The sequence below is a fragment of the Podarcis bocagei genome (assembly GCF_964188305.1).
Source record: "Podarcis bocagei genome assembly, chromosome: 2".
Taxonomy (NCBI): domain Eukaryota; kingdom Metazoa; phylum Chordata; class Lepidosauria; order Squamata; family Lacertidae; genus Podarcis; species Podarcis bocagei.
This window is the reverse complement of record NC_138126.1, coordinates 111,674,299-111,687,298: the sequence shown is the minus strand read 5'-3', so window position 1 is coordinate 111,687,298 and position 13,000 is coordinate 111,674,299. Positions and strand designations below refer to the sequence as shown.

At 49.0% G+C, this 13,000-nt stretch overlaps 1 protein-coding gene across 13 annotated transcripts in view; it reads left to right on the top strand.

The window, feature by feature from the left end:
* Positions 1–13,000, top strand: part of KMT2D (lysine methyltransferase 2D) — a 112,611-nt gene that overhangs the window by 53,576 nt on the left and 46,035 nt on the right. For 11 of the 13 annotated variants that reach the window (XM_081181188.1, XM_081181195.1, XM_081181199.1 and 8 more), the window contains 9 exons: positions 70–186; positions 1,827–1,963; positions 4,047–4,230; positions 4,949–5,029; positions 7,198–7,314; positions 7,653–7,832; positions 9,721–9,811; positions 10,434–10,669; positions 12,536–12,609. In XM_081181188.1, the coding sequence (XP_081037314.1) occupies positions 70–186; positions 1,827–1,963; positions 4,047–4,230; positions 4,949–5,029; positions 7,198–7,314; positions 7,653–7,832; positions 9,721–9,811; positions 10,434–10,669; positions 12,536–12,609 (1,217 nt within the window). The remainder of the gene's footprint in view (positions 1–69; positions 187–1,826; positions 1,964–4,046; positions 4,231–4,948; positions 5,030–7,197; positions 7,315–7,652; positions 7,833–9,720; positions 9,812–10,433; positions 10,670–12,535; positions 12,610–13,000) is intronic. The other 2 variants (XM_081181189.1, XM_081181191.1) reach the window with 2 other exon arrangements.

Sequence of the window (13,000 nt, the reverse complement as noted above, 5' to 3'; positions counted from 1 at the left end):
GCCAGGCCTTTGGAGCAGAAATGGTCCCTTCTCGTCTTGTTGACTCGCCTCTCCTCTGCCCTGGGACAGGTATCGGAGGGTTCATGGTGCGGCAGCGGAAATCCCACACCCGCTTGAAAAAGGGCTCAGCCGCCTTGGCAGAAGCCTCTCGCGAGTCGACAGGTGCTGAGGGACATCCAGAGGAGGGTAAGGGCACTGCTTGTGTATTTTGTTCCCCCGTATTCATTGTGGCGCTGTGGGTCAAACCACAGAGCCTAGGACTTGCCGATCGGAAGGTCGGTGGTTCGAATCCCCGTGACGGGGTGAGCTCCCTTTGCTCGGTCCCTGCTCCTGCCAACTTAGCAGTTCGAAACCACGTCAAAGTACAAGTAGATAAATAGATACCACTCCTGTGGGAAGGTAAATGGCGTTTCCGTGCGCTGCTCTGGTTCGCCAGAAGCGGCTCAGTCATGCTGGCCACATGACCCAGAAGCTGTACTCCGGCTCCCTCGGCCAATAAAGCGAGATGAGCGCCGCAACCCCAGAGTTGGCCACGACTGGACCTAAATGGTCAGGGGTCCCTTTACCTTTACCTTTATTCGTTGCTTGGGTTGGTACGGGATGTTGTTTCTTACTTTAGTATCTTAACAGTGGGATATGTCTTTGAAAACAAAACTCTTTCCATGTATTTCTCAGTCCACAGTCTGAGAATCCCACATCCAAAATTTTGCTATTGAAATGAGGTGCTTTTTGCATCTATTTAGTTAGCTGCACCAAGTTTTCAAACATGCAGAAGATTGTACATACAAAACAAAACAAAAACCAGGAAAAGTTTCTCTCGAACCTTCAGACCTCCCTCCCTCCATCCCTCCATGGGTTCTGTTTCTAAATTTCCCCCTCGTATCTTTTACTGTAGTCTGTCTATTATATATCCATCATATCCAGAGTTCATGTTACTTTACAAGTGTCATCATATTCCTGCCAGTGATTTCAACTGCTTACACTGGTCTCTCAGATATGTTAAAAAGTTATTCCAGTCTTTCACAAATACTTGGTCTTCCTGGTTTCTGATCTTTCCCGTCAGTCTTGCCATTTCAGCATATTCCATCAGCTTGGTCTGCCATTCTTCTGTGGTCGGTACTTTTTCTTCTTCCCATCTCTGGGCTAAAAGCATCCTTGCTGCTGTCATTGCATACATAAACAGTCTTTTCTTTTCCTTTTTAAAATAAATCTTTATTAAAATAAAAACATACAATGAAGGTAGGTATAACAAAGTTAAGTACAAAAAACCCCCATCACGACGTAAAAACAAGAAAAAAAATGAAAAAAGAAAAGAGAAACAAAGATTTATACATCATGTTTATCAAATATTTTTATTTGACAGTCTTTTATTATGGTAGTTCCACACCTATACTTCCTAACAAAAAAGCCTCTGGTTTTTTGACAAAAATTATCTTAAACCTTTCCCCCCCCCCCAATTGTGTATCATTTCCCAGAATGCTTTTACCACCCCACATGACCACCACATACGATAGAAAGCACCTTCTTTCTTTTTACATTTCCAACACACATTTGAACTGGCTCTGCACATTTTTGCTGCTTTACTATGTGTCAAATACCAACAGCACATCATTTTCATAGAATTTTCTTTCAACGGGCAGCAGGCTGTCAGTTTCAAACCCGATGGGGGTGGTGGTCTAGCCCAGTCTGGAGGGGACTGCAGGTTCCCCACCGCAGCCGTAAAAGTAGCCTGAAATCCGGAGAGCTGGTTCGCTCGCTGCTCCCAGCCTTGCTTATCTGAAATTCAAAGAGACGCTCATATCTGCTCAAACTTGCCTCCACGCCAGGGGCTCAACCCAACCCGCCTGCTGAAGTCCCCGCAGAGGGCATCGCTGAGCAGGGAGTGGTTGAGGGTGATGAGAAGAAGAAACGGCGGGGCAGGAAGAAGAGCAAGCTGGAGGACATGTTCCCTGCCTACCTTCAGGTAAGAGGGACATGCAGGTTGATTGGTTACCTTCGTGGACTGGAGGAGAAAACGCTTCTCCCTTAAGTGCGGCCAGGTGCCGTTTTGCTTCTCGGTTTCATTCGGAAGCTCTGCTGTCCAAACTGGGAAGGGGAGGAAGTTGTGGACAGTTGTGCGGTGAGATGTTCAGTTGCAGACTGAAGGTTTGCAAAAGCAGAGTAGAATAATAGAATATTCAGAGTTGGATGGGACCCCCCAGCTCATCTAGTCCAGCCCCCTGCAATGCAGGAATCTCAGCTAAAGCATCCAGGACAGGTGGGCACCCAACCTCTGCTTAAAAACCTCTGTTTCCAAGGAGAGTCTGCAGCCTCCCAAGGTAGACCGTTCCACTGTCAGACAGCTCTTACTCTTATTAGAGTTGCTGAATAATAATTATATAAGTGAGGTACAGGCTGAAGTGAGGTACAGACCCCTAACCCAAAATGTATAATATTGATTGATTGAATTTATATACAGTGGTACAGTGGTGCCTCGCAAGACGAAAAGAATCCGTTCTGTGATTCTCTTCGTCTAGCGGTTTTTTCGTCTTGCGAAGCAAGCCCATTGACGGATTAGCGGATTAGCGCTATTAGCGGCTTTTAGCGGCTTATCGGATCAGCTGATAAGCGGCTTAGCGGCTTAGAAAAAGGGGGGGGAGGGAAAAAAAACCCGCAGGAACTCGCAAGACATTTTCGTCTTGCGAAGCAAGCCCATAGGAGATTTGTTTTGCGAAGCACCTCCAAAACGGAAAACTCTTTCGTCTAGCGAGTTTTCCGTCTTGCGAGGCATTCGTCTTGCGGGGCACCACTGTACCTCTAGTTACGAACTTAATTTGTTCCGGAGGTCTGTACCGCCCTATACAGGAGGCCTCAGCGTGGTTCACAGAAGAAAATGAAAATATGCAACCACAATACAGTCATACCTCGGGTCACAGACGCTTTGGGTTGTGCGATTTCGGGTTGCACACCGCGCCGAACCCGGAAGTACCAGAACGGGTTACTTCCGGGTTTCGACGCTTGCTCATGCGCAGAAGCACCAAATTGCAACCTGCGCGTGCGCAGACACAGCGCTGCGGATTGCGAACGTGCTTCCCTCACGGATCACGTTCGCAATCCGAGCATCCACTGTATGTATATCATCAAAATAAAAACAGCAACCCAATGACAGTATAGTCTAATTAGGCTGTAGAATCTTGTCTTTTGGCAATTTATCTTTAAAAGACGGCTATGGAGAATGAGAACACCTTGCCATTTGTGTGAGTTGCTGCTGCTGCTGCTGCTGCTAATCAGTAATACTGTGCCAAGCCTACAGATACAATTTCATTCTTGCAATTCATTCCCAAGGGTGGGGGTGGGGGTGGGTCTGGCAAGCGCAGAATTTCTTCCAAAGGGAATAGAGGGAGAAAAAATAGGAATTAATTTTGCCTAATGCAGTGGAACCTTGTTTCTCGAATTTAATCCATCCCAGGAGTCCATTTGACTCACAAAACTGTTCGAAAACCAAGGCGCAGCTTCCAATTGGCTGCAAAAGCTTCCTGTTCCCAAGCGGAAGCCGCGCTGGACATTCGGCTTCGAAGAAATATTTGCAAACTGGAACACTTATTGGCATTGGGGAGCCAATACAGTCATACCTCGGGTTAAATACGCTTCGAGTTGAGCGAATTCGAGTTGCGTTCCGCGGCAACCCGGAAGTAATGGAGCGTGTTACTTCCGGGTTTCGTCGCTTGCGCATGCGCAGATGCTCGAAACGACATCATGCTCAGAAGCGGAGAAATGCAACACGCGCGTGCGCAGACGTGCCGTCGCTAGATACATTTACCTCTAGATGCGAACGGGGCTCCGAAATGGATCCCGTTCGTATCTAGAGGTACCACTGTATGTTCTAGAGCCAAGCCATTCAAGAACCAAGGTACCACTGTATGAGCAAATAGAGTTTGCGTGTGTGCTTTTGTTCATTTTGGGCCAGAGGGGTTGGAGGTTAGCTTTCCAGGGAGGCCCAGTTTTTTTACTCGGAATATACCATCTCATTCTGTTCTTTCGGTTCCTTCTCTCACCTCTTTTGACAGGAAGCCTTTTTTGGAAAGGCCCTCCTAGACCTGAGCAGAAAGGCACTGCTGGCAGCCGGCGGTGTGGGTGGGGACGGAACTGCCCACCCTCCCGTTGGCCAGGGGGCTCCCAGGCCCAAGGTGGATTTCAGCATGCTTCAGAAAGGACCGGTGGACGGGAAAGACCCTTCGGTTCAGCCCAAAGGTATGAGCTGTGCTTATTCGAATTGTCAGTGACTTGAAATGCAAAGGTCTCCAAGTGCAAGGGCAGAACATATAAAGACATAAGCTGAAATAACTTACCAGACACTCCTGAGATTCAAAAGGAGCAGGAGCAATTAAAAAAAGCCGAACCTTCTGCTACCTGAGCTTCAGCTCAGCCAAGTTACACAGCTTTGTGTAACCCAGGAGGTGAGGAACTGGATTCAGTACCCAGGCTTTACCCTCAGTAAACAGATCTCTAGTTGAAGTAGATTTATTAGAATAGAGTTTGCTTTTTTTGCTGCTGCATCACACTGTTGATCATAGAAAGCTTGAGGTCCACCAAGACCTCTAGATCCTTTTCACAGGTACTGCTAGTAAACCAGGTATCCCCCATCCTATATTTGTGCATCTGGTTCTTCCTGGCTAAGTGCAGGAACTTACCTTTGCCCCTCACCGGTTGGAGAGCAGTCAAAACTTTCCTGGGGCACTTCACGATAACCAAACAACAGACAAGGCGAAGCTTGATCCCAGTTTGATGGATGTCTAGTCACATACGCCTCAATCATTTGCCCCGGCATCAGATTAAAGCGTTCAGCGAATCCATTGGTCTGCTGGCAGTAAGCAGAAGATGCTCGCTTCCAGCTGCCCACCACATCTTTGGGGTCAGCTTGGCCGCCAGTCCTAGACCTTGGTTCGACAAAAAAACCCTCTTCTTCCAGGGGATGAATGTGTTGACAGCAGGGAGGCAGTAGCCCCAGAAAACAACTTGAAAACTGCTGATGCCAAGACTGAAAATACCGGTGAGTACGAGTTCTTCAGAGGAGCGTAAAAGCTGGGGGGGGGGGTATGCTTCTGACTTATGAGGGGGCTGTGCTAGGTTGCTAGGAAGAACACGAAGCAGCTTCTTTTAGCACATTTAGTCCTGTGTTAATCTGCACAGTGTAATGTAATTGTGGTTTAGGTAAAAGTAAAGAACCCCTGGACGGTTAAGTCCAGTCAAAGGTGACTATGTCAAAGGTGGGAATGCGGGTGGCTCTGTGATCTAAACCACTGAGCCTCTTGTACTTGCCAGTCAGAAGGTTGGCGGTTTGAATCCCCATGACGGAGTGATCTCCTGTTGCTCTGTCCCAGCTCCTGCCAACCTAGCAGTTCGAAAGCAGGCCAGTGCAAATAGATAAATAGGTACCACTGTGGCGGGAAGGTAAACGGCATTTTGATGTGTTCTGGCTGCCGTCATGGTGTCCCGTTGTACCAGAAGCGGTTTAGTCATGCTGGCCACATGACCTGGAAAGCTGTCTGTGGAGAAACGCCGGCTCCCTTGGCCTGAAAGCGAGATGAGGTCCGCAACCCCATAGTCGCCTTTGACTGGACTTAACCGTCCAGGGGTCCTTTACCTTTAGTTGTAAATTGCTTTCCTAAAATCTCAAAAGTCAACCAGAGCGGGGTTAAGTTTTGTCTCCCCGAACCCTGATAATGCTCTGGTTTTTTAGGCCTTGTGTATATGAGGTGAATAAATTTTGTGGCTGTGTGTAAACGAGCTCACATTTTAATTGGCATGTTCAAAACCCTGTGATTTACATTGTCTAAATCCAGTTGTGGCAAACTGACCGTAGAAGGTGCCAGGAAGGGACTTGTCCCTGTTCTGAAGTGACCACTTCCTTGCACTTTTGAGAAACTCGAGTTGCCCTGTGTTGGGTCAGACATGGTGTACCCCAGATTCTATTGGACCTCTTACTCCTAACGGCACACTCCAGGTCTCCCCCACCAAAGCTATTTGCCTCGCCCAAAACCAGGTTGGGGAATTGCTGTTAATGCCCTGGGAAGTAAGTACTGCTTAAAATGCTGCTAAAACAAACTTTAAAATGAAAACCGGAAATGTGATGCAAATTTTAAAAGGTACCAATGAGAGCTGTGTCCCTAAATCCATGATATCCAGTAAAATAAATTTGCACGTATTTCCAATGCTGACGTAATCTTATAATAATTGGAATTATGCAGTGTGCTCTGGTGTTTTCCTCCCTTCTTCTTTTGATTCCGTCGGGAAGGCAACACACAGCAAAAGGAGTCACTTAGGGAAGCACCGGCCGTAACATGTTCCCAGCAGCCCACCCTCATTGGGAGGAATTCTCCGCTGATGCAAAAAGGAGCAGAGATCAGTCGAAGAGTAGGCCCGTATCAGAGCACCTGATTCTTGCCATTGCTAATGGCCCCTCCCTTTTTGAAATAATTTTTATTTGATTCTACCAATACAAATTAATTACAACACCAAATACATATCCATAAAATGAGATTTCTCTGAATCGCAAGACTCCCCACCCCATGGGTTCTATTGTCAACATTCCCAACTGCATATTATTTCATAGTCTATGTTTTGTACCTATTCATATTGTCCATAGTACATATTTGTTACATTACAAGTGAGATTAAAATCCTGCTAACGTTTTCATCTGCTCACAGTGATCTCCTAAATAAATTATAAACTTTCCCCATTCTTTCTTGAATTTCTTGTCTTCTTGGTCTCTGAGTCAGTTTTGCCATTTCACCATAGTCTAACAGCTTAGTTTGCCATTCCTCTCTGGTACGGACTCTTCCTTCTTTCCATCTCTGGGCTAGTAGCATCCGTGCTGCTGTTGTTGCATACATAGTCTTTTCTGTTCCTTTGGAGTGTCGGTACCTATAATTCCTAATAGAAAGGCTTCTGGTTTTTTTACTTGGAACGTCAGAAGGGAGTGCCTTGCTTCCTTGGCCTGTGTCAGCTGCCACGGTAATGATGCCAAGCTGCAAGCGAGGTGGAAGCAAAGTTACCCGGGTTGCTTCCCGTATCGCTGCAAGTGTAGCGAGGCGGGTTTATCTCCCTGCTTCCAGCGGAGGAGATGATCCTTCCCGGCGCGTTTTTGGGAGCGCAGACACCTTCCCTGTCCCTGCGCTGATGGGCTTGGCGGCGGTCTTCTTGTTTTTGCTCCTGCAGGCACAGAAGAGCAGATGGTGCCCAAGACCTCTCCAGACCCTACAGGTGCCGAGAACCCAGCCACACCCCCGGGGGAGGGGGTGCTCAGCTCCGACCTTGACAAAATCCCCACTGAAGGTCAGGCGGGCCCTTTGAATAGACCCTTCTGCCCCCCCATCTCCCTGCCAAGGATCTACCCCTCTGTGGAAAGCAAGGGAGAGGCCGGGAGTCGGGAAACCTCGGCTTCCTCTCCGCTCTAGAATGAGGGGTAGATGCTAGCGGCTACGAAAAGGAAGCGCGGTCGCTGCTCCATAACCGGCGCACCTCTCTCTATTTTAACCTCCCCCGCTTGCAATTCAGCCTGCCCTTACTGGAGACCGATGGGTTCCGCCACCCGACTGAGGTGGTTGCTCTCTTGGACGGGCTTTTGCCGCCTGTCGTTCCACTGTGGCTTTCCCGCCCCCTTTTCCCCACAGAGCTGCCCAAAATGGAGAGCAAGGACGTCCAGCAGCTCTTCAAAGACGTCCTGGGGTCTGCAGAGCGAGAGCAGCAACAGCAGCAGCAGCAGCAGCTCAACTGCATTGGGGCGGAAGCTGAGGCCGGAGGCCTTCGGGACCCGAGCCGCTCGCAGCTGGGCCAGAGGCCTTTCCTGCAAGGTGAGCTTCCACGCCCAGGTTGGTGGGCCACGAGTCACATTTTCCTCTCTGTCTCTCCCGCCCCCTTCAGATGTTTTGCTTAATGGTGCTTTTATGTTCCGGGACGCGGGTGGCACTGTGGGTTAAACCACAGGGCTTAGGACTCCCGTTGCTCGGTCCCTGCTCCTGCCACCTAGCAGTTCGAAAGCACGTCAAAGTGCAAGTAGATAAATAGGTACCGCTCCAGCGGGAAGGTAAACGGTGTTTCCATGCACTGCTCTGGTTCGTGGCTTAGTCATGCTGGCCACATGATCCGGAAGCTGTATGCCGGCTCCCTCTGCCAATAAAGCAAGATGAGCGCCACAACCCCAGAGTCGGCCACAACTGGACCTAATGGTCAGGGGTCCCTTTACCTTTACTTTTATGTTGCTAAGTATTGAAAAATATCCTAGCCGCATACAAAAATAAAATAAATATCACATAAGTGGCGATGCAACATGAAAACCAGCTCAGCTTTCTATCTGCTCTGTACATTGTGACATGGGACGTGGATGGCGCTGTGGTCTAAACCACTGAGCCTCTTGGGCTTGCTGATCAGAAGGTCGGCTGTTCGAATCCCTGCAATGGAGTGAGCCCCCATTGCTCTGTCCCAGCTCCTGCCAACCTAGCAGTTCGAAAGCACACAAGTGGCGGGAAGGTAAACGGCATTTCCATTCGTTTTGGTTTCCATCACGGTGTTCCATTGCGCCAGAAGTGGTTTAGTCATGCTGGCCACATGACCCGGAAAGCTGTCTGCAGACAAACGCCGGCTCCCTCAGCCTGAAAAGCGAGATGAGCGCCGCAACCCCAGAGTCACCTTTGACTGGACTTAACTCTCCAGGGGTCCTTTACCTTTTTACCTTCCATTGTGATGTCCAAACTATTGGTGTTGGACTTAGGCAGCCGTTATACTCAGAGCTTTTCAATAATATCAGCCAGCCGTAGCTATAGTACATCGCTAGGGCTGGTAGGTAGAAAGAAGTTATTTCAACTTGGCTAGTAAATAGGAAGCGGGTATTTGCATGTGGTATATGAGAATTTTATTCAAGTAACCAGGCAAGGCAAGTTTTTGGGTGGTTTGAGTGGTGGTGGTTTTGTTGCTACATCATAAGTGTTCAAATGGGTTGTTTGTTTTTTGCGGGCTTTTTATCACTTCAGCCCAAAGCACCTGCACTTTGTGTGCTTGGAAGCCTTTGTTTTTTGCGAAAGGGTGGTAGATTGTGTGCCTTTTGTACCGACGGTTCCAGGTTTGATCCCCGGCGGGACTGGCAACACCCCCTGCGTGAAACTGCTGCCGGACAGAAAGCAGTGTGTCTTTGGGGTTGTGGGTGTCTTGGTGCGCTGCCAAAATAAGCTTGAAACAAGCCTTGAAGCACGGCCTTGAAACGCATCCTTGAGGCACGCTTGGCAACATCTGCTTAGCAACCAGAATTCTGGCCGGCCACAGGTGTCCTTATCAGGGCTAGTCTGGAGGAGGAGAGATGCAGTAGTGTGAGAGGCAGTCAGTGATGGTCCGTGTGCCTGCCAGAAGATGTGAGGTGTCCGTGAGCCTGTCGCTCTGGCCGGATGCCTGAAGAGAGCAGAGATCTGTATATCGCTCTGCTTCTTATTTTATACGTAGACCCATTGCGCTATATGCAACTTGTAAATAATAAAAGACTTTAGAGGAGAATTGGGAAGGTGAGGGTGTTATTCCTGTCTTGGGAATTCACCGGACTCTGCTACTGCGAAGATGCAGGGAGACTTTCTGAGTCGCTTCTGCTGAGACGAAGAAAGGAACCCGTCGAGAGTTTGCAGCTCGCGCCCTAACAGTGGGGAGGAGAAGCACCTCTTGATTCCAGCTCTGTGATCCATCTCTTCTTGTTTCTAGGTGGCGCCGGGGTCTCCCTTGGGCCCCTTCAACCCGCTGTGCCGATGGAGACCTACTCAGGGGTTTGCCAGTCCCCATTTCTTGATAGCAGGTAGGTCACCCGCACTGGCGTCTTCTCTCTTAGACCACCGGCGGTGGAGCCCTCTGGATGTTTCTGGGCTCCAACTCATTCTTGATCTTGTTTGTGATGGCTGGGGTGGTGGTGGAAGTTGGGCTCCAATCGCACCTGGAAGGATTCCCCCCACCCCTTGGGTTTAGGCACTTCTTCTATTCTATCCAAAGAGACGTGGGTGGCGTTGTGGGTTAAACCACAGAGCCTAGGGCTTGCCGATCAGAAGGTCGGTGGTTCGAATCCCCGCGACATGGTGAGCTCCCGTTGCTCAGTCCCAGCTCCTGTCAACCTAGCAGTTCAAAGCATACCAAAGTGCAAGTAGATAAATAGGTACCGCTCCGGCGGGAAGGTAAACGGCGTTTCCGTGCGCTGCTCTGGTTCGCCAGAAGTGGCTTAGTCATGCTGGCCACATGACCCGGAAGCTGTACGCTGGCTCTCTCGGCCAGTAAAGCGAGATGAGCGCCGCAACCCCAGAGTCGGTCACGACTGGACCTAATGGTCAGGGATCCCTTTACCTTTACCTATTCCATCTAGCCAGTATCCCTGAACCTTTTATCCAACACGCCTTGTTTCTCTCCTTACTCCCCCCTCGCCCATGTAGGGAGAGGAGTGGCTTCTTTAGCCCCGAGCAGTGTGAGCCAGAGAGCCCTTGGGCCAGCAGCTCTGCGGCGTCCACCCCCACCACGCCCACCACGGAGGGAGAGAGCGACGGGCTGTCGTACAACCAGCGGAGCTTGCAGCGCTGGGAGAAAGATGAAGAGCTGGGAGAGCTCTCCACCATCTCACCCGTCCTCTATGCCAACATGAACTTCCCCAACCTCAAGCAAGACTACCCAGGTGGGTGGGCTCTTTCTGTTTCTGTTTCTCTTTCCTCCCTGTTTAGAGAAGTTTTTAATGACTGATGTTTTAATCTATTTTTAATCTTTTGTTGGAAGCCGCCCGCAGTGGCTGGGGAAACCCAGCCAGATGGGCAGGGCATAAATAATAAATTATTATATTACAGTCATACCTTACATGGGTTACAGACACTTTGGGTTGTGTGAATTCGGGTTGCGCACCGCGCTGAACCTGGAAGTACCGGAACGGTACTTCTCGGTTTCGGTGCTTTCGCAGAAGCACTAAATCGCACTTTGCGCATGTGCAGAAGCGCTGAATTGTGACCCGCGCAGATGCGGTGCTGTGGGTTGCAAACATGCTTCCCGCATGGATCATGTTTGCAACCCGAGAGTCCACTGTATTATTATCCCTCCCACTTCCTCCCCTGTGGCACAACAACAACAACAACAACAATTTATTTACAGTGGTGCCTCGCAAGACGAAATTAATTCGTTCCGTGAGTTTTGTTGTCTTGCGATTTTTTTCGTCTTGCGAAGCACGGTGTCGGGAAAGTTTTGGAAAAGCTTCAGAAATCACCAAAGTCTTTAAAAACCTCAAAAAAGGCTACCACACCGTGTTCTATGAGTTGCTCCTCGAAGTCAAGTCGCAACTGTATTAACGGTGTTAAGAAAAAGGAAACAAACTTGCAAGACGTTTCCGTCTTGCAAAGCAAGCCCATAGGGAAAATCGTCTTGCGAAGCAGCTCAAAAAACAGAAAACCCTTTCGTCTAGCGAGTTTTTTGTCTTGCGAGGCATTCGTCTTGCGAGGTACCACTGTATACTCTGCCCATCTGACTGGGTTTTCCCAGCCACTCAGGGTGGCTCCCAACAGAACATTAATAATAATGATGATGATGATGATGATAATAATAATAATGATAATGATAATGATAATAATAATAATAATAATAATATAAAAGCGATAGAACATCAAACATTAAAAACTTCCCTAAACTGGGCTGCCTTCAGATGTCTGCTAAAAGTCAGATAGTTGTTTATTTCTTTGACATCTGGTGGGAGGGCGTTCCACAGGGCGGGTGCCACTACCAAGAAGGCCCACTGCCTGGTTCCTTGTAACTTCGCTTCTCGCAGGGAGGGAACCGCCAGAAGGCCCTCGGTGCTGGATCTCAGTGTCTGGGCTTGAAGGATAGGGGTGGATATGCTCCTTCAAGGCTGTTTAGGGCTTTAAAGGTCAGCATTTTGGCGGCCACTCCCAGTCACCATTCTAGCTGCCTAGTGGCCTGTCTTCCTGCCTCTCACTCAGTAGAAGTCTGTGATGCTCTAAAGAAGACGCTTAGCCAGCGAGGGCGGTGGTATGTTCTGCGGCTCTGCATAATAATGATTATGATGCTATTATTTAATATGCTGCCCATCTGACTGGGTTTCCCCAGTCACTGTGGGCAGCTTCCAGCACATACAAAAACGTAACAAAACTTCCCGATAAACTTCCCTAAACAGGGCTGCCTTCAGGTGTCTTCTAAAAGTCAGATAGTTGTTTATTTCCTTGACATGTGAAGGGAGGACGCCACTGCTGAGAAGGCCCTCTCGGTTCCCTGTAGCTTCATGTCTCGCAGTGAGGGAACCGCCAGAAGGCCATCGGAGCTGGACCTCACTGTCCGGACTTGATGATGGATTTGCACAGATTTGCATGTGGGTCTCAAACAGTCTTGAAACCACACTGGCCTTTGTAGAAGCTTCTGTCTGTCACTTTGCCTTCTTTCCCTCAGCTTTATATCAAACCGGTGTTCAAAATCTCTGGATTTGGTAGGTCTTGGGCCTGCATGTAAGCCTCGTTCTCTTTCCTCCTTTTCCCCCATCCCTCCGCAGATTGGTCCAGTCGTTGCAAGCAGATCATGAAGCTCTGGAGAAAGGTGCCGGCCCCAGACAAAGCCCCATACTTGGTAAGTGGCCCGTGAATACAGGATTCAGTTTAATTTCAAGGGGATGGCCTCCTGTGTGTAAGAAGAAATAAATTAATTCACACTCTGCAAATTACTGCAAGTCACAGTGTCCCGTTGCATCAGAAGTGGTTTAGTCCTGCTGGCCACATGACCCGGAAAGCTGTCTGTGGACAAACGCCGGCTCCCTCGGCCTGAAAGCAAGATGAGCGCCGCAACCCCATAGTCGCCTTTGACTGGACTTAACCGTCCAGGGGTCCTTTACCTTTTTTAAAGTTACTTTTATCTTATACATTGGTACCTCGGGTTACAAACGCTTCAGGTTACAAACACCGCTAACCCAGAAGTAGTACCTCGGGTTACCTCAGGATGAGAAATGAAATCGCGTGGCGGC